We start from the raw sequence: 24,417 nt of genomic DNA, 5'->3' as shown, positions 1-24,417 counted from the left end.
CATTCAAACAAAAGTTGGAACATGTTGTCTAACTTTTATTCTGAAAAGCCACTCAAAGTCCTAAGAGTCGTTTTATTATCAACAACAAAAATAGCTTTCACAAAAAAAACCGAGGGATTTATGATCGGATACGTTTCTAGGCACTTCGTAAACGTGTTTGTTAAACTTACTCGGATTTTTTTTTTTCTGCGACTAGCCAGGCTGTTGAAAAGAAGGAGTAGATTCGAGCCGAAAGCCACATCAGACAAAATGCCAAGTGCCGTCAGAATCAATGACTAGCCGTTGCACACCTTGAGGGAGTGGGGCCAGAACCACCCTAGTTGGCAGCACCTTGATAGTTCACCCATTTTGATGTTACACTGCTAACGTCGCCTGAAAATGCATATCGGGCTGAACAGAAAAATATATACATTTTTCAAGCTTAAACCACAATCTTGCTTAGAGACAGATTGTCAGATACATTTATTTTTTGTAGTCATGGGACTAATGTGCAAGGGCGTAAAGTGGAATTTTTGCTTGGGAACGGGGTACAAAAAAAGAAACGTTTCAGAAATTGTTTATATGCAGTTTTGTTACGTTTTTACAAGTCGGACAAAATTTCGGCGGGAGGGGGATCAAACCAGGTACCAAACCCCACCCCCAGGATACGGCCTTACTTGTGTGCTAAATAAATCTATATGTCTATGGATTGTCCCTAAAACCATTTTTTGTGAATCTAGATAGTCGGTGGATTTCAAGTATTTACAGTCGAGATTAAGAGTCTGTAATCCAGATTGTCTCTAGGGAATATCTTTGGTAAGTTATCAATAATACGTGCTTACGCGTTTTATTATCGTTTGTTATTATTATTAGTTTTTTACACTCTACTTATATATGTTTTAATATGAAATATTCCCTTATTTTGATTGTTTTACATCATATCTTTTCTTAGGTTTGCAGTTATTGCCATTTTTACGTGTTTAAGGTTCAAAGAACTCATCAAACATTGCATTCGTTATGATGATCAATGTTTCAAAAACAGTTTTGTCGAATTATTCAGGTTCCCGCCTATTTCACAAAGTTTATTTATGTTCAGTTAAAACATTTAGTTTGTTTTTTGATCAGTAGAAATTGAGGATGCAAAGTAATTTTCCACTTCAACTTCCTAGAATCTATTAAAAGAAGCATAATGTTTGTGAACCCTCCCTCAGAACCCCTGGTTTGTACCTATTGGTATATTTAGTTTTTTTTCTCGTTCAAAAATAATTCAAAGATGGCTCCCATGTGAATGGTGTTCTAGAATAGGTATTGAATTGTAGGACTTCCACTGCTTTTTAAGGAATTGTTCCTAAGACTGCTTATCATTTCCTCTGACTGCATGTCATATTGCAGGAAATGCTCTTTTTTAATCGGCTCGAATGTATGAATATAACGGCTCGAACGTGTCAATTAAAGAATTCTGTAACAAAAGTTGATTTCAGCTTTTTTTTTCTTGGAGTATATATAACCAAGACAGGTGACAGTACCTTCAGTTTTGCTGGCCTTTTTGGGCGTTTTGCAAAACAAAAAAAAAACAAAATAATTTCAACTCCGTCTTTCTTTTTCGTTTTTAAGCTAGTCTAAATAAATTACGAATCCCTAGGGACCTTAGGTGGGGGGGGGGGGGCTAGTTTCATGCGTTTATTTAGGCTATATTTTTTTAAACTTTAAATGGAATAATCTTATTGATATTCAGTTGGAAATTTCTTTTCTGAATCAGTATAAATAGAGACCACAAAATATTTTTTGCTTTTCACAACGTCCTAAAATCTGTCATGAGACTTATTGTGTGTGAACCCATACCCAAAACCTCCAAGACAGATAGTCCAGGTGAGTGAGATGTAAACCTGGCACAAGTCCTTATTAGGATTGTATAAAAATGATGTCAGTTCATTTGTTGATAGATAAGTCTATCTTTCACCCGTTAATGTGTCATTCCTAGGGCAGAACTAAGGTAGATAGTCATAGAACTAAGGGCTGAAAGAATTGGATTGATTTTGAGTTGGTGCGTGACGGGCAATGTCCACTGGACTTTTATACAAAATCTGGGAATGAATTTGCTTGGACTCGCAGGCGAACCTAAGCCTAATAGACTTGGCCGCTTGTAATCTTAAGGTGGAATACCATGTCATAGGATTAACACATGACCAGCAAGTCCTCTGGACTCGCAGTTGAACGGTGAAACCTATAGTTTTCCATTTGTTTGGTTAAATGGCACGGGTAAATGGCGGGAGTAAGTATGACTCTTATTGGACAAATACTTGTTTGTTAGCTTTTTGAAAGGCATGCCCGCCTAGAGTCTCGGGCAGGTTGAATTTAAATTGACATAGAATTTAAAATTGACATACGACATAGTTTTCCCATTTACGTCTTTTTTGGTTCATAGAACACATCAAAGATGGCTATCATTACGAACAATGGTTCAAAGTCGGTTAATCAGATTGTCATTGACTTTAGATCAGAGGTGTCTCAGGCCGCATTATTGTGCCTACTGGATATTTCTGCTAATAAATGAAAGCATTCCGAATCAGTCAAAATATAAAAAAATGAGTCACAGTGTTTTCAGGGCGGTGGTTCATCTCCCGCCATGTTGACGGTTATTGCCATTTTTATGTTTTGGTCTACAAAGAATACACTGAAGATGACTCTCGTCAAAAACTAAATTCTGAAGTCATTTGGTCACCATAGAAGAATTTACTCTAATTGCTTTAACTCTATGTTTTAATCATAAATGCTCAGAGGCCCATCCTTTGGGGCTGTCGTGCAATCTGTATTTCAAAGTCGGTTGATCACCATTTCGTCGACTTCAGGTAAGAGCTATATAAAAGCTGCGTGATCATGCTACCGAATTTTTTTGCTAAGAAACAAATGTATTTTGAGGATATGAAAAATTCACTATTAGTTCGCTTACGCTGTTTTAATTACAGATACTCACATGTTTTAAGCCCGGGGCTTGAAGGGGGATGTTGTAGTGCTTTTTCTGGCGATACGTCAAAACATGAAAGAGTCCCATATGTTTTTGGGGGTATTCATTTGTTTCCCGCTAAGTATTCAATTATTGTCATATTAATGCTTTTAGGGTTCAAAGGATATAACAAAGATGGATCTCATTGCGATCAACACCATTTTTCTACTTAAGATGAAAGTTTTATGAAAGTCGGATGGCCACAGTACTGTAAATTTTTCTAATAAAGACAAACACATCAAAGATCAGAAAACTTCATTCCTATTGTGGTTACTCTATGTTTGATTCATTGATGCTGAAAGGCATCCTTGGCAGGTATAGGTAATGTTCTTTCCGGGAATAGCTACGAAAAAAAAGGTATTTTATACCACAGTATTTTCGGGGTAGTGGCTTATTTTCCACTGTGTTTGCAGTTACTGTCATGTTTATATTTTTAGGGTTCAAAGAATACATCAGAGATGGCTCTCATTGCGAACTATGTTTCAAAGTAGGTTGGTCAGTATTTTGTCGACTTTAGATGAGAGCCGTATGTCCCGATCGACACTGGAATCACGACTTTTCGAAACGAACGAACATTTCAGACATCTTCGTGACTGCACAGAATGGGTCAAATCCAAATTGGTGAGCTCTCATATTTTTGTCTCTTGGAGTCAAATTATAAAGATTGTCATGTATATTTTTGGAAGAAGTAGTTTTTTTTTGTAGCAAACACGGAATACAATCTCCTTCCTTTTATTATTAGGTCATTTTGTCCCCCGAAATAAATTTGTAATTTGACATGAGATATAATAATAATGCAACAATGTATATAGTTTGAGTCTGCTGTAACAAAACTGACGCTTATAATCAGAGGCCTAGCTAGGGTTTTTAGTTCTCGGGGACAATTTCGACTCCCCCCCCCCCCGTAGTTAGATCGTAGTTTTGACGAAGAAATAAACAGTTTGGCGCCCTCTCAGAGGCTGCGCCCGGGAGATTTTTCATTGAGCTGTAAGATCTGTGCGCTGAAATGAAATAGAAAACAATAATCTGAGCAGAAAGAAGTAGGATCTTAGCACTTTGATGAGTCAAAGAACGTGCTTGATGGCTTCTTTTTCCCCTGGAGCGTATTACTACTAAATAACAAAAAGTCTCTTCAACTGAAAATAAGGAGCAACATTAAAACTTAAAACAAATATCATTCTGTGTATAAGGAGAGCTGCCCCCCCCCCTCCTCAATTCCTCAATCTTTTTGCTAAGCCCTAAAGTTCTTTAAAAAATTATTTTCATTGGATTTCAACAGTAATTGTGTTAGAGCAGTCTTTTTTAAAGAATTGTGATAAAAACTCAAACTTTAGCGTAAAGAGCAAGGGATTAAGGAGGGGCGGTCTTCTTATTTACAGAATAGTTCCAGTTTGTAGTAAGTTTTAATGTTTTCCTTGCTTACAGTAATGTTGCTTTTTACTTTCTTCCACTGCTTTATTTAAACTAAACCCTTTTTTATGGCACTTGGTATTAACCAAGTGACATATAGCAATCGCAAATTCTGTCGGTCTGTCGGTCCCGGTTTTGCTACTTTAGGCACTTCCAGGTAAGCTAGGACGATGAAATTTGGCAGGCGTATCAGGGACCGGACCAGATTAAATTAGAAATAGTCGTTTTCCCGATTTGAACATCTGGGGGAGGGAGTGGGGTGCCCGTTAATTCGGAAAAAATAGAAAAATTGAAGTATTTTTAACTTACGAACGGTTGATCAGATCTTAATGAAATATGATTTTTGGAAGGATATCGTGTTTCAGAGCTGTTATTTTAAATCCCGACCGGATCTGGTGACATTGGGAGTTAGGAGGGGGAAACCTAAAATCTTGGAAAACACTTAGAGTGGAGGGATCGGGATGAAACTTGGTGGGAAAAATAAGCACAAGTCCTAGATACATGATTGACATAACCGGAATGGATCCGCTCTCTTTGGGGTAGTTGGGGGGGGGGGGGGTAAATTCTGAAAAATTAGAAAAAATGAGGCATTTTTAACTTACGAACTGGTGATCGGATCTCAATGAAACTTGATATTTAGAAGGGTGGGGTAACCTAAAATCATGGAAAACGCTTAGATTGGAGGGATCGGGATGAAAATTGGTAGGAAAAATAAGCAGAGGTCTTAGATACGTGATTTACATAATTGAAACGGATCCGCTCTATTTGGGGGGGGGGTAATTATTAAAAATTAGAAAAAATGACTTATTTTTAACTTACAAAGGAGTGATCGGATCTTCATGAAACTTCATATTTAGAAGGACCTCGTAACTCGGATCTCTTATTTTAAATCTCAACCGCATCCAGCGTCATTGGGGGGGGGCAGTTGGGGGACCAGAAATCTTAGAAAATACTTAAAGCGGAGAGATCAGGATGAAAGTGGATGGGAAGAATAAAAACCTGTCTAAGATACATGACTGACATAACCGGACAGGATTTGCTCTCTTTGGTGGAGTTGGGGGGGGGGTGATTTTGAAAATTGAGGCATTTGTAACTTACGAAAGGGTGACCAGATCTTAATGAAATTTGATATTTAAAAGGATTTTGTGCTTTAAAGCTCTAACTTTAAATTCCGACCAGATCCTGTGACATTGGGGGGAGTTGGAGGGGGAAACCGGAATTCTTGGAAAACGTAAAAATTGGGATATTTTTATCTTACGAATAGGTGATCGGATCTTAATGAAATTTGATATATAGAATGAATTCATGTCTCAAAGCTCTTATTTCAAATCCCGACCAGATCTTTTGACATTGGGGGGAGTTGAGGGGATCTTGGAAAATACTTGGATTGGATGAATCGGGATGAAGCTTGGTGGATAGAATAAGCAAATGTCCTTGATACGTGATTGACGTAACCGTACTGGATTCGCTCTCTTTGGAGGAGTTGGGGGGAGAGGTTCTGTGATATGGCGAGTTTGGAGTTTCTGGACGTGCTAGGACGATGAAAATTGGTAGGCGTGTCAGGGAGCTGCACAAATTGACTTGATAAAGTCGTTTTCCCAGATTCGACCATCTGGGGGGCTAAAGAGAGAAGAAAAATTAGAAAAAATTAAGTATTTATAACTTACGAGAGGGTGATCGGATCTTAATGAATTTTGATATTTTGAATTTGTTAGAGCTTTTTCTTAGAATTTTGTTAGAGCTCGTACCATATGAGCTCTTGGCTCGTAGCTCTTCTTGCCTTGTCACAAGTACCATATGAGCTCTTAGCTCTTGTTTCTCTCTTGATTTTGTCTTATATTAATTCCACATTGTTTTTCCTGTTGTTTGTGCATTGTTTAGCTACCGACCCAGGGTGGAGGTTTCGTGACTTTCCTCCCCTCTTCTTGAAATATGAATATTTCCATGTAGTGTTCCATAAGTTTTCATATTTTGAGTTGTCAAATGTCTTTTACTAGGCCCTTTGAAATCTTTTTGTGGAAATACTAAAACGCTGGATACTTTGGTTTTGAAGTATCCCACTCCTCTCTGGAAAACTCTGGAATATATATCTCCTTTCTAGAATATAGGCTATGTGTGAAAATATATAATAGTCTTACCTTTAATTTATCCTTCCGATGTGCTTCGAAAAAAAATATCCTAGTAAGAGGAATCAAAAGTGAATAGGACTAATAAAAAACTCTTCGCGCTGAGGAACATCATCTGGGGGGGGGGCATTGCCCCCAGCTTTTAAGGCATTCCGTTGAAAATCGCATTTTTTATATTTTCACTGACCAAATAAAAATAAAAAAATGCCCCCCCCTAAGGATTCTGAAAACAAATGCACCCCCTCACCAAAATTCTTATAAATTGAGGCCACTATTATCTCTGTTGCACTCTTTAGCCATTTGTCCACAAAGCAGGATTTAGTCAAAACAAAAATCTGAGCTTCTTTTTTTAAAAACTTCGGCAAATAAAAAGAGAATTATAAATTGTTTTTTAGGAAAAAAATTATGGATGTTCCCAAAAGAAGCCCGTTTCTAACACAGCAAAAAAAAAACATGTCTCCAATTTGTTCCACTCGTATTTTGATAGTCAAAGAAAAAGGCTTTCCGAGTAAAACAAAACAAGTTTGTACGTCGGTACTTTGCCAATAAGCTGAGCTTTTTGAATCTAGTCATCAATAATTTAAAAAACCACAAATTATAGCAGACGCGCAGCCATATTTTGTTTATTAAGCTATAATTCTTTAGGATAGCTAGCTATTTCCTTTGTTGATTTCTCAACTGTGGTTAGACTAAGCATGTCTTTCTTGACACATTTTCTCTACAGAGAAATTTGCGACTAAAAAACTTTTTTTCTTTTTAGTTTCTTACAAAGTAACTAGGTATAAAAAAGGCGGAGTTAGGTCGGACCGTCTCTATTGATGCCAGATTGGAAAGAGAGAATTATGTTTCCTTGTGCCCCAAATACGCGTTTTCCCCCTATACTGAAGGATCATAATTATGAATATTCAGACGATCCGTAGACTGTTGGTGTGCCAAAAATTTTACTTCAGTTTGATCGAAAAACCATATTTGCTCTTTTGTTTTTAGACGTGAAGTTATAGAATTGAGCTTGGATGCTTTTGTTTCCCGATTATGTTACGTCCCGCTTAATCATGCTACGTCTGGCAACGTTGACCGTTTGTGAAAAAAAATCTCTGTAAAACAGGGTTGTCAGTTCGTTCAAGCACGCTCATGAACTTCCACTTTTGGGAAAGAAAAGAGTCAGCGGTGCGCAGCGTGTGGTAAATTAAACTATATATTTGAAGGCAGGGGCGTAATGGCGACTCCTAGGAATTACGACAAAACCCAACTACTTATCTCTCGAGACGCTCTATTTTTTGTTAATATTAATTTGTTAATGTTTGTTAATGTTGAACACTCGTTTCGAAAAGGTTTTTAAAGGCTTTTAAACGCTTAACTTTTTAAAGGCTTTTAAACGCTTAACTTTTTAAAGGCTTTTGTTTTAAAGGCTTTACGTTTCTCTTCAAAGGTAAGGAATAATGGGATTAGGTTGCAAAAACACGTCACAAACATAGACCAATGTGATTAAAGTACACTTTTTGACATTGAAGAATAGGACACGAATATCTCCTTTTCTTTTTATTTTCTCTCTGCTCTTTAAGCTTTATTCTTAAGCAAAAAAATGTTTCAACTCATATTTTCCTAGTTTTATGGGGGCTTACTGTTATTATGTTAATTAAATTTTCCAGTTCCGAGTTGACTTTTTAGTTTTGGAAAGTGAGTTTGTCATATTCAATTTAGATGTTTCAATTTCGATTCTGTACAGAAGATCAATTTATTTCTCATTGCAAAAAGAAATAAATTATAACTTGGGCTCTTCGTGAGTAACACTACTGATTTGATTGTGAAGTTTTCAATTTTAAGGGTTATTCCTTATATTCAAATTACAACTGTATCCCTCGAGTAACACGACATCTGTCTTCATCAATCGATCCATCGGGAAATTTGCCATTAACTCAGTTTGGTAAGAACTTGTTTCAACGTTGAGTCAACTTATGAGTTGTACTGTGAGATGTCTGGTTACTGACAAAAAAAAGTCACCACTAAAAATTGCAAAAATCCTCCTTTTTCTAAAAACAAAAAGAAAAGAGAGTTGCAACCCTGTGACCAGATGCTTAACTAGTTACAAAACAGCTGAATCTCTGGTTGCTGCTACAAAAAAAACTACTACACTAGTAAAAAAAAAAAAAAAAAAAAAAAAAAAAAAAAAAAAAAAAAAAAAAAAAAAAAAAAAAAAAAAAAAAAAAAATCTTTGCTAAAAATGATAAAGAAAAAGAAGTGGTTATTGTGACCTGGTTCTCAACTATTGACAAAATAAACGTTCAATCTCTAATTGATGTTACAGAAAACAAAACAAGCAAAGCAAACTAAAATCGACAGTATTACGAAAATTCTTCTTTGCTAAAAATGGAAAAGAAAGAAGTGGCAACACTGTGATCGGGCTGTTAACAATAACGGTTAAATAATAATAATAATAATAAAAAAACAAAAACAGTAATACTACAAAAATCCATGTTTGGTAAAAACAGAAACAGAAAAAGAGTGGTTACACTTTGGCCAGATATCTCAACTAGTAACAAAATAACGGTTTAATCTCTGGTTGCTGTTACAAAAAAAAAAAACAACAGAATCACAAAATTCATCCTTGTTAAAAAAAAAAAAAAAAAAAAGAGGAGGAATTGGGCAACACTGTGATCAGACTTATCCAATGACAAAATAACCGTTAAATTTCTGGTTGTTGTGAAAAAAGAAGAGCTACAGCCAGACAAATTACAAACATTATTCTTTGTTAAAAAAAATAAAAAATAAAAACAAGAAGAAAAAAGAGTAGCAACACTGTGATCAGGATCTTAACTACAAATAACGATTAAGCTCTTTTTTTTAGATTCGTAATTTCAGTTCTATTAATTTTTCAGAAAGTCATAGAAGAAGCCGAATACGGAACTGATCTACCAGGAGTTCAAGTAGAACTAGAAGAACACGTTAAAGAACAAAAAGCAATTGAAAGATTTCAACCGGCTATTGATAAATGCTCGCAAGGACGAAATGCGTTTAGTGGCGAAGATCTACAGATATATACCACACATTTAACATATATGTTGAAACTGCACAGTGAACTCCTGTCAAATAGTAGTAAACGATTATCGGATTTAAATATTTTGCTGGATTTTATGCAAAGTGCTACTAACGAATTGATTTGGTTGAACGAAAAAGAAGAAATTGAAGTGAACAGGGATTGGTCAGCCAAAGGCCTAGATATTCAAGAAATTGAGAACTATTATGAGGTATGTTTTGATAAATTTGAAAAGCCAATATTTCGGAAGAGGGAAAAGGGGGATTGAGGGATGAGAATTTCCCTCTTTAAATTTTATCCCCCTTTCCATTTTAGCTTTTTTGTTATTTTCACGTAAATAGAAATTAATTTGCCCCCCCCATGGATTTTGAAAAAAAAGCTTTTTGTATCTTCATTTTTTTTTAAATCCCGAAGAAAATCCTTGCCCTTTCCCCGCTACATTTTGTTAATTGGCTCATACATATTTTCTAGAATTAGATGAGTGAGACACATTTAAAAGTAATTTTAAGACCATACTGACTCCATATCATACAAAATATAAGATGACTCGCAAAGAATCTTGGCCGAACTTTTGTAAAGCTAAAACTGTCAAACTTTTACTTTTTTGTGGGATTTAGGTCAACGTTATGATATTAACCAATATATAAGTTAGTTAGATCGTTCTTGGTTTCTTTGCTTTCGTATTTACATATATTTCGTTGAGGACGGCTTTTAGTCTTATAACCGAAATATTTGTCTGGGTTATATTTTAAGTATTATCTTTCGAATTTTTTTTATTGAATTCCTATACTGTGCACATTTAACAGATATGTTTAGTTAGCCCAGTTGTATTGAATTATCTTTTAACGGTACAGAAGTAGTACCCCTTCATGACCTAAGGACTTTTGCGAAGTATACATGGGAGCAAAAACTAAAATAAAAATAAACAAAAACACTTGGGCCTTAGACTAGTTAAAAAGGACAAAAAGGAAATAAACAAAACGATAACATCACCTTTATAAACAAGGTATTCCTGGCCTTGAAATAAGTAAAAGTAATAGTAATAATAATAAGTATATTATAGTAATAAGTAAAATAATAGTAATAAGTAAAATAATAGTAATAAGTAAAGATAACCTGAAAGAAAGACCAGAGAGTTAGGAGAAAAATACAATCCTTGTCGTTACTGACATGGTCTCTCCAGCTGATCCTTAGAATCTGGTGAAGACAGTTATTTTCAAAGGCAGTAAGACTTTTCTGCTGTTCTGAAGTTCCTCTCCTGTAAGGCATTCCATACAGCAACTCAAAGAAGACAAAACATTAATCGGGAACAGTCTGAGCTTCAGCTTCTGTGAGCGTACTTAAATTATGGACTTCATTCTTAAATCCTGCTGTAGATAATATTTGAATGCAATAACTTTAAAGGACCTGATTTATGGGAGATTTTGATATCATTTTTGTTTGTGTAGATTAAGTTCTAGCTTTTCTTTTGTCCTTAGATCCGATATACCGTATGATCCAAACAGAGTCCGCCATCTTTTTCCCAAGAAACTTCTCAGTTCCTTGGGAAGAGAAGCCTAAGAGTCAAGAAATAGTTTAGGCAGGCCCCGTATTTCAATAAAATTAATTCTTATCTCTATCTTTCGGACCTTGTCCTGTTTTACAATATATTCCATAATCTTTTAAACCTTAATGGGCTTGGCCCTTCTTTTCTTCCTCTCTCAAATGACGAGAAGAAGGGTAACTTAAAGAAAGAATTATTTTCAAGGCTTATCATTTTTTTGAAATTTTTGAAGTTCATCAACCAGGAAGCTAACCTGACCATTTATGGTTAGGTACAGTGTTGAATAAATGATACTATCACGGGCATGTTAGGGAGGAAGGGCAAAAATGTATTGTTCAAAATCTAGTGGGCGGAATTTAATTGTTTTTTTTTTTTTCGATGGAACTACCAAAAAGCAGTTTTTCCATGAAAAAGAAAAAAAATGTTTCAAAGCCTAGGTTATAAGGAGGGGTTTATCTAGAATCTGCACTTTTGTCAACAGTGATTAATTTTGTGCATAAAATTTAGGCAGGAAAACTTTTAACGTTGTTCTAGCTATATTCAAAAACCATTGAACAATTGTACATACTTTAAATATCCCCTTTTTAACCTCTATATTACTCTATATGTCTAATATATCTGTAAAGTTTATGTTTGGTCCAACCCAAATTAATTATAAATAAACATAACTGACTGTACTGTTCTTATGTTAATTTGAATATTCACCTACTGCACATGAAAAGCAAGGTCAAATTAGGTTAGTTTGTAAGGTCATTTAGTTTGTTAGGTTAGTTAGGTTATCAAGTATAATAAATTTATAAAATTCCTAACTGAGGACAGATTAATCTGTTACAATATTATTAACTATGGCTCGTCCACGCTGTTTGGATGGAAACGTCCTCTGGATGGAAAAAAAGTAAAAGCTTTGAAGATTTCTTAGATGTAGCAAACTGGAACACACTTTATTTATCAAGCCCCTTACGTAGATAGTTTTCATACGATATTTTATGCATCTATTGTTGATGTAGTTTTCTTATCTTTTGCAAGCGTAATTTTGGGATGCATGGAGGATATATGGTACGTCTTATCCATTTCTTTCTTCTATTTCACTGCTTCTGTTTCCTGTTCCGCAACGATTTCCTGTTCAAAAGTAGCCGTTTTCTATCTTATACGCAACGGACCAAAATAATACACTTTTTCTTTTTTTCTTGCTAAGATGGAAACTTGCTTCAGGTTCCTTTGGAGTAGTTTTTTGTTATATATATATATATATATATATATATATATATATATATATATATATAATGGGAATATTTTAATATAATTAACCTGCAGGAAATGGTAACAAGACTGGAGCAAGATTTTTCAGCAAAAAAGCTCACCATAAATAGAACGGTATCAGAAATAATGAGGATTTCATTTTTAAAGCATAGAGTACCAGATCAACTCAGAGACTCGACGGTCCCTGCTTCGGCCCTTCAGCGCTGTTGCTTCAGCAAGGTTTGATCTCTAGGTCCCATGTACCAAACTAAGTTCAAATACACTGCGCCGCTACAGGACTAGTACAATCAGCAGTAGCGCTGAATGGCAACTTTTGAAAAATTGTGCCGTTCGCTTACTGTACACTCTAAAAAGAAAAGAAGTGTCTTAGGTCTACAAAATATAGAGCTAAAAATAATTTTTAGCATTTGATTGCATGTAATTTTATGATTTTTAGGCTCTTATGCCGGAACTTGAAAAGCGTGAAATACAGTTTACAGCAGTTCAAGATAGAGGAGAAAGCCTTCTGCTTCAGCATCATCCTGCAAGCAAGACGATTGAAGCCTATTTAGCGGCTATGCAGACCCAGTGGTCGTGGGTGCTTCAGCTTACACTGTGCCTTGAGATTCACCTTAGACAAGCAACAATTTATCAGACTTTTTTTGCTGAAATCAAAGAGTGTGAACAGTGGGTACAACAGTAAGTACTATTTCCTTTGCTTACCAGTAGCAGTCCTGGCTTCTCATGCGCCTGGGGCAAAATCTTGAACCTGGGCCCTCTTGTCTTCCAAAAATTTTCAGACCAAAATTTTATAAAATTTTCATTTATTAAAAGAATTCCATTTGTTTAAATCTGTCTAAATTAATTAAATTTGGTCTACCTTAATTTTCAAGAAACGATGACGAAGGTATGGGAAAAAATGAAAGTTTCAGGTTCAATTTGCTTATAGTTACTGTCAACTGTGCCCTCTATTTTATCAGAGGCAACGCTATTGTGTTGCCTATACTTACGGCCGCAAGGCTCCAATTTCTTATTTTTTATTATTTTTTTCCCCAGAGGTGCTTCATATGGAAGTGGTTGACATATAAATTTCAGAAGAGAATCATTCGATCGGAAATCTCCCTCTCCTGTATGGCCTTGGTTAAAAGGCCTTTCTGTATGGTATTCCTTTTAGACTAAGTTTAGAGAGTTTTTTATTCCTCTCCTTTATGGCCTTCGTTTAAAATGCCTTTCAGTCTGGCCATTTCTGTATTGGGCCTTTAGATTAAGTTTACAGGTTTTTTCCCCTCTCCTGTGTGACATTCTTTTAAAATGCCTTTCTATATGGCCTTCTCTTTATTAAGCCTTTTAGACTAACCTTAGAAGTTTTTTTTTCCTCTCCTTTATGGCCTTCGTTTAAAATGCCTTTTTGTATGTTTTTTTTTCTGTATTGTACCTTGTAGACCAAGTTTAGAGGGTTTTTTCCTTTCCTGTTTAGCCTTCATTTAAAATGACAATACAGGATGCAATAAAGAGGTTCTAGTTGCTTTAGGCAGGTTTAGCCAAGTTGCTTTTGTTTCAGGCAATATTAGCTTCTGAATACGACTTTTAGTCAATCAGAATTTAGTCTGGATGAAGGAGAAAGGCTCCCATGACACAAGAGAAGTTCTACTCATCTGTGACACAATGCGACGAAAATGCCACAAGTGACTCAATTTTGTGTATTTTAACAAATCAGAATTTAAACTGTCGAAGCAGAAAGGCTCTTAAGGGCTCTAGGCTCTAAAAGCTTTTTATTTGTTATAATACAATAGGCAAGTTCAGCATCTGAATAAAACTTTCAGCCAATCAAAACTTAGTCAGGACGAAGGAGAAAGGCTCTTAATACTCTGTAATGTATATAATATTTTAGGCAAGATCAGCTTCTGAATAAAACTTTCAACCAATTAAAACTTGGTCTGGACAAAGGACAAAGGCTCTTAATACTCTATATTGATTTAATGTTTTAGGAAAGATCAGTTTTTGAAGAAAACTTTCAGCCAATAAAAACTTAGTCTGGACGAAGGACAAAGGCTCTTAATACTCTATAATCATTTAATATTTTAGGCAAGATCAGCTTCTGAATAAAACTTTCAGCCAATCAAAACTTAGTCTGGACGAAGGACAAAGGCTCTTAATACTCTATAATGATTTAATGTTTTAGGCAAGATCAGTTTTTGAATAAAACTTTCAGCCAATAAAAACTTAGTCTGGACGAAGGACACGGGCTCTTAATGCTCTATAATGATTTAATGTTTTAGGCAAGATCGGTTTTTGAATAAAAATTTCAGCCAATCAAAACTTAGTCTGGACGAAGGACAAAGGCTCTTAATACTCTATAATGATTTAATGTTTTAGGCAAGATCAGTTTTTGAATCAAACTTTCAGCCAATAAAAACTTAGTCTGGACGAAGGACACAGGCTCTTAATGCTCTATAATGATTTAATGTTTTAGGCAAGATCGGTTTTTGAATAAAACTTTCAGCCAATCAAAACTTAGTCTGGACGAAGGACAAAGGCTCTTAATACTCTATAATCATTTAATATTTTAGGCAAGATCAGGTTCTGAATAAAACTTTCAGCCAATTAAAACTTAGTCTGGACGAAGGACAAAGGCTCTTAATACTCTATAATGATTTAATGTTTTATTCAAGATCAGTTTTTGAACAAAACTTTCAACCAATCAAAGCTTAGTCTGGACGAAGGATAGAGGCTCTTAATACTCTATAATCGTTTAATATTTTAGGCAAGATCAGGTTCTGAATAAAACTTTCAGCCAATTAAAACTTAGTCTGGACGAAGGACAAAGGCTCTCAATGCTCTATAATGATTTAATGTTTTAGGCAAGATCAGTTTTTGAACAAAACTTTCAACCAATCAAAGCTTAGTCTAGACGAAGGATAGAGGCTCTTAATACTCTATAACCATTTAATATTTTAGGCAAGATCAGGTTCTGAATAAAACTTTCAGCCAATTAAAACTTAGTCTGGACGAAGGACAAAGGCTCTTAATACTCTATAATGATTTAATGTTTTAGGAAAGATTAGTTTTTGAAGAAAACTTTCAGCCAATAAAAACTTAGTCTGAACGAAGGACAAAGGCTCTTAATACTCTATAAGCATAATATTTTAGGCAAGATCAGGTTCTGAATAAAACTTTCAGCCAATTAAAACTTAGTCTGGACGAAGGACAAAGGTTCTTAATACTCTATAATGTATTTAATATTTTAGGCAAGATCAGCTTTTGAATACAACTTTTAGCCAATCAGAATTTAGTTTGGACGAAGGGGAAAGGCTTTTAAGGGAAATGCAAATTCTTCGAGAGGATCTGGCCAGGTATGGAGACATGGTTCAAGCTCTGGTAGAAAGAAGCGCCATAGTGCCACCTCTCCGTCTGAGAAAGCATGCGGTACGACAGCCTTTGGCAGTTGAAGCTATTTGCAACTATGATAGTGTCAGTGTAAGTGCTCCCTGTTTTTTTCTCTGTCTGTTTTTCTCTTTTTTTTCCTGTTTCCTTCTTTTCCTATTTTTTCCTCCTGGAAATTTTATTTTCTTCTTCTACCATCTGTCTTGGCTATTAAATGAAATATGTTTCGGAATTTGCTGCTCCATGACGCTGCTCCACTAAACCTCCCTCGAAATTACATTTTGTAATAAAGGTTCATTCAGTATAATAAGTATTCAATGAGTCTGAGTATATAAATGGCTAATTAAAATATTATAAAATTCCCAGCAAGAAAAAAAAAAGAAAGAAAGTGATTTTATATATATTCCTGTCATCTTCTTTTCAAAAAAGTGTAAATTGCATTAAAATATAAAAAGAGAAGGGACACCGAACAGTTATCTTTCCATTATTCATAATTTTTTGGGGGCGGGGAGTAAATCATATTATACATACATACATATATATATATATATATATATATATATATATATATATATATATATATATATATATATATATATATATATATATATATATATATATATATATATATATATATATATATACATATATATATATATATATATATATATATATATATATATATATATATATATATATATAAATCTTTTATAAATGTTATATATGTATATATCTTTTGCTTCTTGTTAAAAGACAAATTTATTATGAATTTATGAACAGTCTATTCTTTGCTGATAAGGTGAGCTTTCTGGAAAAGGGGATTTTCTGGAAACCAGAAAACAGGCAATACGAAACGAGCTTACGACTTGATTTATAACGCCACCTTGATCTTTCGATTAATCTTTCATCACCAGATAAAATAACAGTAAACGAACTAAACAAATTTTTACCAAAGGTCGTATCTGAAATTTTTATACTTCTGAGGTAATTGCCAAAAAAATGGTTTACTAAGCTGTTCTCAGAGCAGGGGCAATCAGCAGAGTTATGTACATCAGGAGGATTGAAGTGTAATTGAATATACATTTACCTTTCTCCTTTACATACCTTTCTCCTTTACATACCTTCCCCCTTAACATATCTTTCCCCTTTACATGCCTTTCTCCTTTACATACCTTCCCCCTTTACATATATTTCCCCTTTACATACCTTTCTCCTTTACATACCTTCCCCCTTAACATATCTTTCCCCTTTATATGCCTTTCTCCTTTACATACTTTCCCCCTTTACATATCTTTCCCCTTTACATGCCTTATTCCGTCTGATCCTTCCTTTGATTGCAACATTGATCAGCAAACGGTTTTTCCTCAATTATTTCGTTGGTTGGAAAAGGTGAAATATACCCTTTAGGCATAATAGCGATGAATAACATTTCATATCTTCTAGTTAATTTTTGTATTTATACTTAAAAACGTAAATTTAGCTGCTATTTTTTTTGGGGGGGGGGGGTAGTTTTTGTATGCTGTTTTCAAATTGCCTTGTTATTTATTAATTGGCTAGTTATTCTAGTTATTCAGTTTTTTATTTATATTTTTCGCTTTGCAGACATCCATATCAAAAGGTGAACAGTGCAAACTTTTAGACAATGTCCAGAAAACAAAATGGCGGATTGTAAACTCTTCTGGTGCAGAAGGCCTGGTTCCTGGTGTATGCTTTTTCATCCCACCACCGGATGCCGAAGCCCTAGATGGTGCAGAGAAATTAAAACGTCAATATGACCGTTGTGTTGCTTTGTGGCAGAAAAAACAGCTAAGAATGAGACAAAATATGATTTTTGCCACGATCAAAGTAGTTAGGAGCTGGGACTTGCAACAGGTATTTTAATATAATTTTATTTATGTCCCATATCAATTTTAAACTCTTAGTCAACTTGCCTGAGAATCTAGGCAGGTGTGACTTGCTAAAAAATAACAAACAAGTATTGGTCCAATAAGAGAGGCACACTTACTCCCGCCGTTTACCCATGCCATTTAACCAAACACTTGGAAAACTATTGGTTCTATCACTATCTTAGCTCTATGACTATCTACCTTAGTTCAACTGCCCTACGAATGACGTATGGACGGATAATAGATTATCCGTGAGAGGCAGAATTGCCTCTCACTCAATTGGACTACGTGTCATGGCTTTTTCTACAATTGCCATGGCTACAAACCATCAGTAATTGGATGCCGGATGCCGAAGACCTAGATGGCGCAGAGAAATTAAAACGTCAATATGACCGTTGTGTTGCTTTTTGGCAAAAAAAAAAAAAAAAAAAAAAAGACAGCTAAGAATGAGACAAAATATGATTTTTGCCACGATCTAAGTAATTAGGAGCTGGGACTTGCAACAGGTATTTTTAATATAATTTTTTAGTTTTTGTTTTTTCATGGTATGTTTTGACGGAAATTTTCCTTTTGAAGTTGGCTTAGTCCAATAATGTTGCCGTCTTTTGATCATTGTTTGTATTCATTGTTATCATTGTTATGTTATCAGTATTGTTATGTTATGTTATATTGTTATTGTTACCATTGTTATGTTATGTTATGTTGATCATTGTTATCAGCATTCTGTTGCTCGGTAACGATAAGTGATGTAAATTCTAAACTTTTAAGGGAATCATGAAACGGAGAAGAAAAATTTCCTCTAAAATTTTTTAAAATTTCTAGTAATTGTTCAGAGAAAATTCTTGTTTTACTCGCCAATTAAATAATAGAAACAAGAAACTAGACATTTTATGCTTAATGAAATGTCGGCCTATAAGAAAAAAAGAGGACACAATGGTGCTACCCATACATTTTTTTTTCAAGGGGATTGTAAGTTTCCTGAATAGGCTTTTAAGCCACGGCAATTAAATGGTGTACTTTTTGTTTCGATCCTGTGCCATTTTTTAGAGCTCTGAGGTTATTTTCTGGAATTCCCTTAAATTTGTTTCCAAAATAACATTTTACTAGTAAGACTAATTTAGACAATTGTTACCATTGTCGAATCAGCTCGAAATGGGATTTTTTTTTTTTCTCACTTGCCATTTTTTTTAACACGGTTTTTAATTTTTTGTTACTCTTGGACCATGGCTCCTTTGCTACGTTACAGCTATCGCTTTAAGTCTCTTTCATAGCCTCTTCTATTCAGAACAAGGTTTAAGTTCTCGTCTAATTCTGAAAAAAATTACTCTTGGAATCTCCATTTTCTATTTTTTGGCCTATTTGTCAAATTGTATATTTTGGTTGAATTTTAAAAGTTTGACATGCCTATTAAGTCACAATAAAATTAGTTGAAAAGAGGGACTTGTAATAGGTAATTTTAATAGCAGACTGTTCTATTTTCTTAAATGATGTACTGGAAAAGTAGTTTCTAGTCTTAAGTTACGTAGCATAATTGCGTTGCGGAGCAACATTACCACTTTTGATCTTTTTTTTTTTGTCGCGGTCAGTTGTCTGTAGCGGTAACGGTAATAGTAATACTTGACTATTCAAAAAAAATTTCTAAGATATGATGATCATGAAGTAGGAATAAGACCTGACTGTAAATTATATAAAATTACTATTAAATTTTCATGAAAAAAATTCAGGCTGCTAGCCTACTAAAGAGTAAAAAAAAAAATCTGATGGGTCATGTAACGTCAGATGTGTGAATGTGATATCCCTTCTTGAACCTCATTAAAATTCTGTATCTCTTCAGGATCTCTAGGAAATAGTTCTTGAAAAGTCACCATTTAAAACTTAAATTTTGTTTTTTGTTTTGTTTTTTCTTCTTCCTTTTTGATTCTCACGCGAAGTTTTCTGCTTTAATTATGTTCTCTGAATTTCCATATACATTGAAAGACACAATCTAAGTAGTTAAAAGTTTTAATTTACAACAAGTAATTTGGCATCACTTCATAAATAACATTCATTTATTGTGTTTTCTTTATTTGTTTCTGTTTTCGTGTTCATTTTAATTTCTTGATATGTTTTCTTGATATTCATTTTGTTTCTGAAAACGACTCTTCCAGCCTTGATTTGCCTAGCATAATTCCACATGTGCGGAATTATGTAGATTCCATGAGAACTACTTTTTACTACTATGACTATGCAGATTATGACTATGTTCAAAGACTATGATAGGCTATGACTATGTTCTAAGCCTATGATAGACTATGTAGACTACATAGATTTTTTAGGCTACATAGTCCACATATGTTGACTACATAGACTATTTAGGCTACATAGTCTACATGTGTAGGCTACATAAGGGAATTCTGTAGACTACAAAAGAAAGCATTAGAATAAAATTTTGTGAGACTACCACCTGTTTCGTACCTTCTCAGGGTGCCCTTCTGTACCTTCTCTGGGCACAATGCACCTCCCTAAATATGGAATTTAGGTCTTAAATTTGCTTAAGTCATGACCTTTAGTAATAAATGCCGTTTTCCAATGGAAACATTAATTTTGAATTCGGATATTTCTATTCGGACATTTTATTTACATATTATGAAATCAATTTTAACCTAACATGGCTTTAGGAGCTTTAAAAAAAAAACAACTTAGAACTCAGGTCTGAAAAATACTAATGACAACGTAGAAACAAATAAATATTGGAATTGACAATAATTAGGGATGACATATTTTAAGATAATTTAAGAGATTTAGATTTTAAGACAATTTAAGATTTAAGATAATTTAAGAGATTTTAAAGCACCAAGGTCAGTGAAAATAAAATCTGACTGTGTGAATCATCTAAGTCGAAACTTACAAAACCATACTCGTTTTAAAGATTAGGAAAAGTCGGCAGTTTTAATGAAAAAGATTTCCATATGCAGCAATATAGTTTTCAGTATTAGTGGGTGCAAAATAAAAAAGAATAAAAATAAAGAAAAGAAAGAAAATCTGGAAAAAAAAGCCAAAAACATATGGCACCAAACAGCTTTAGTATATGTAGTTTTTCTTGAAGATGTAGTTGTGCTAAAAAATCAAAATATTGTTCACGTTTTAACTTTTACGGACAAAAATTGTTATTAAATCTAACTAATTACTTTTGCTTATTTATTTTTAAAACTCGAGGTGGCAACACTGATGAAAATGTGATACTACGCTTAAAGCTTCATAATTTTGAAACAAAAGAAAAATCAGGTATGGATAGAACTAATATGGAACAATTTTTTTTTTATTTGCTTTAAATGTTTGCTTCTACTTAAATTTTATTTTATAATTGTATATGAAATTATACATTTTTATAATAAATTAATTTTTATAGTATTTTCAATTCTAATCATTTTTTTTAGTTTCTTGCCATGGGTAAAGAGCAACGGGATGCCATTCGTAAAGCGTTGAATGAGGATGCAGGCAAATTAATGTCAGAAGGCGATCCGACAGATCCTCAGTTGAAAAGACTGGCAAAAGAGATGGCAGAAGTGAATAGGCTATTTGATGATTTTGAAAGGCGTGCTGCGGAAGGTATTTTTATTTGAATTTATTTTATGTACTTGTATTAGTAGTGTTCGGTAGTGCCTGAACGCTTTGGTAACTAGGTTGTGAGGGCTGATATTACCTATAGCAATTCAAAAGGTGATATGTAACTTTGAATCTCTAACTTTGATTTGAATTTAAAATCCATAATATTTAAACTCAAAATGCTGTTTCGATCGGTTTAATCCACCTCTTGTTTTTTATCTGTTTGATGTTTGAATATGATTAGAAGTTTCTTTTTTTTTCTTTTTCCTTTTTTTTAAGGTGAATGGTTTATATTTGTTTAGCTCTCTGTAGATTCTATGCTTCTTTTATTTTATTTTCTTAAAAAACGACTCTATTTTAAATACTATTTTGTTTTTAATTACAAAAGGCACTAGATGTAGCAATTTCCTTTAAAATGAGCCATTAAACAATTCTCTACGATGTTCAAAAGTTCCTTTTTTTCACTCGTGGAAAGTGTAGAGTATCAGAAGTGTTTTTATCATATTGCTGGTAATTTTGGTGACTTCAACCTTTTTTTCTTGTGAAAATATTTTAGGTATACAATGGCTTTCCGGACAAACGTTCTGTGGTATTTTAAGAATATGGTATGAGTAGGTGGACAAACTCTCAGGAATAAAATCAAACATTTATTTATTTCTCTAGTAATCGAGGAATTTATAAATTACATTAATGAAATTGCAAAAATTCTCCAACAAATAGGACAAAACAACGATTGATGACGCACTTAAAAACATAACCGAATATAATACGTCAGATCAAAAAAGAAATAACTAGTATTTCAAACCTTTTTTTTATTCTGGAAGAAAAGGGAAAAGGCTATGTATAGAGAGAACATTTTCATACTTACAGTAAAAGTTATCTATTATAACAGTTTTCTTTGCTTCGTGCAATATTCTCCTTTTTTCTGCTTTATATACAACATTAAAAACTCATAAAAAGCAATATAGGATCGTTAAAAGGTTCTAGGGGTGGGGGGGGGGGGGGTGTAGGCCAGAAATATGAGGTTAAAAACTAAAGTAATATTATAGGTACAAAATTGAGCGTATCAGAAGTGTCTTTTCATCATATCTTTGATGCAGGCACGACCGCGTGAGGAGTGGAGAGGGCATCCTCCGAAATCAAAAATGTTTCTGGATTTCTGAGCTCTATGTACTCAAAATACTACGCGATTTTTTTTATTATCCCCCCCTCCCTGATGAAATATCCTACTTTTATGCTTGCTTTATTCCAGAAGGGCTTTAGGAAGTTTTCTAATGAAATTTTTTGTGTTGAATATGAAATGTTGTCCTAGCAAGCATAGCTTTGGCGTCATAAAGCTTTTATTGAAGAGCAAAATTTGAAATTAATGAAATTAAGCAAAATTTGAAATTAAAAATCAAATTTTATTGAACACAAAATATTTGACATAACAAAGCTCCTCATTATGCAAAAGTCTTGTTCATTATGCAAAAGGAGTGGTCCCGGATTTTTCATTATATATATATATATATATATATATATATATATATATATATATATATATATATATATATATATATATATATATATATATATATATATATATATAAATAAATATTATTGTTTTAATTTGTTTGATCTAAAACACGCGGAAAGCTGAAATTTATTAACAGTAAGCTTAATTACAATTAAAGTAACAATTAAATTATTTTTGTTAAAGAACTTAAATATGCCATTTGATGCAACTTTTTACGCCACAAGTTAGAAGTTCCAATAACAAGAGCTAAGAGCTCATATGGCACTTGTGACGAAGTCAGAAGAGCCAAGAGTTCATATGGTATGAGCTCTAGCAAAATTCTAAGAATCAATTGATTGATTTAAAAGGAAAAATCAAAGGCTTAATGACGGTCGGGATTTAAAATAAGAGCTCTTGAGACACGAGGTCCTTCTAAATATCAAAATTCATTAAGATCCGATCACCCACTCGCATGTTAAAGAAAAACTCATTTTTCTAATTTTTCCTCTCCTTCCAGCCCCCCAGATGGTCGAATCGAAAAAAATCGACTTTATCAAGTCAATTTGTGCAGGTCCGTAACACGCCTACCAATTTTCATCGTCCTATCACGTCCAGAAGCACCTAACTCGCCAGAGCACTGGGCCCCTTAACTCCCCCAAAGAGAGCGGATCCAGTCCGGTTACGTCAATCATGTATCTACGACATTTGCTTTTTCTACCAACCAAGTTTCATCTCGATCTCTCCACTCTAAGCGTTTTCCAAGATTTCCGGTTTCCCGCTCTAACTCCTCCGAATGTTACCAGATCTGGCCGGGATTTAAATTAAGAGCTCTGAGACATGAGTTCCTTCTAAATATAAAATTTCATTAAGATCCAGTCGCCCGTTCTTAAGTTAAAAATACCTCATTTTTTGTAATTTTTTTCGAATTAATACCACCACCCCCTCCAACTCCCCCAAAGAGAGCGGATTCAGTTTGGTAATGTCAATCACGTATCTAGGACTTGTGCTTATTCTTCCCACTAAGTTTCATCCCAATCCCTCCACTCTAAGCGTTTTCCAAGATTTTAGGTTTCCCCCTCCATCTCCCCCCAACGTCACCGGATCCGGTCGTGATTTAAAATAGATGCTCTGAGACACGATATCCTTCTAAATAATAAATTTTATTAAGATCCGATAATGCATTCGGAAGTTAAAAATACCTCATTTTTTAAATTTTTCCGAATTAACCGCCCCCCCCCCCTCTAGATGGTCAAATCAGGGTAAAGATTATTTTTAATTTAATCTGGTTTGATCCCTGATACGCCTGTCAGACTTCATCGTCCTAGCTTATCTGAAACTGCCCAAACTAGCAAAACCGGGACGGAAAGACCGACACACCGACAGAATTAGCGATCGCTATATGTCACTTGGTAAATATCAATTGCCATAAAAATGTTCATCAACTACAGTTTTCAAAATAATTTTTTGAAATTTTGTTCGCCTGCATTAGGGACCGCAGAAAAATATTTTGATCCGTTCCCATGAACACAAAATTGAAGCTCCCCTTAACCCCTCCCCCCTGTACCAACAAAAAAAAACTCCATAAAGTTTCAAACCGGTCCTCTAGCTGTGAAACCAATTGGACTCTGATTGTGAAAATACTCCAGATAAATGTTATCTTTAGCTACCGATTGCATAACCCACAAGATTAGCTAGGTGCTAAGGTACCTACCATTTGGTAGGTAAAATAATA

The 24,417-nt window shown here is 34.2% G+C and overlaps 1 protein-coding gene and 1 long non-coding RNA gene across 2 annotated transcripts in view; both read left to right on the top strand.

Annotated features, from left to right (window-relative positions):
* Positions 1-24,417, top strand: part of LOC136028353 (microtubule-actin cross-linking factor 1-like) — a gene marked incomplete in the record, with an annotated part of 451,602 nt that overhangs the window by 216,061 nt on the left and 211,124 nt on the right. Inside the window, 6 exon segments of the mRNA XM_065706142.1 lie at positions 3,421-3,604; positions 9,396-9,764; positions 12,793-13,034; positions 15,584-15,812; positions 17,322-17,591; positions 21,022-21,193. Of these exon segments, the coding sequence (XP_065562214.1) occupies positions 3,421-3,604; positions 9,396-9,764; positions 12,793-13,034; positions 15,584-15,812; positions 17,322-17,591; positions 21,022-21,193 (1,466 nt within the window).
* On the top strand, positions 5,291-9,104 carry LOC136028354 (uncharacterized). The gene is made up of 2 exons (XR_010617813.1): positions 5,291-7,850; positions 7,887-9,104. It is a non-coding gene; the product is annotated as an uncharacterized LOC136028354 (long non-coding RNA).

This window comes from Artemia franciscana, chromosome 6, assembly GCF_032884065.1.
Source record: "Artemia franciscana chromosome 6, ASM3288406v1, whole genome shotgun sequence".
NCBI lineage: Eukaryota > Metazoa > Arthropoda > Branchiopoda > Anostraca > Artemiidae > Artemia > Artemia franciscana.
Note: the sequence above shows the minus strand (reverse complement) of the source record. Positions and strands in the feature narration are given on the sequence as shown.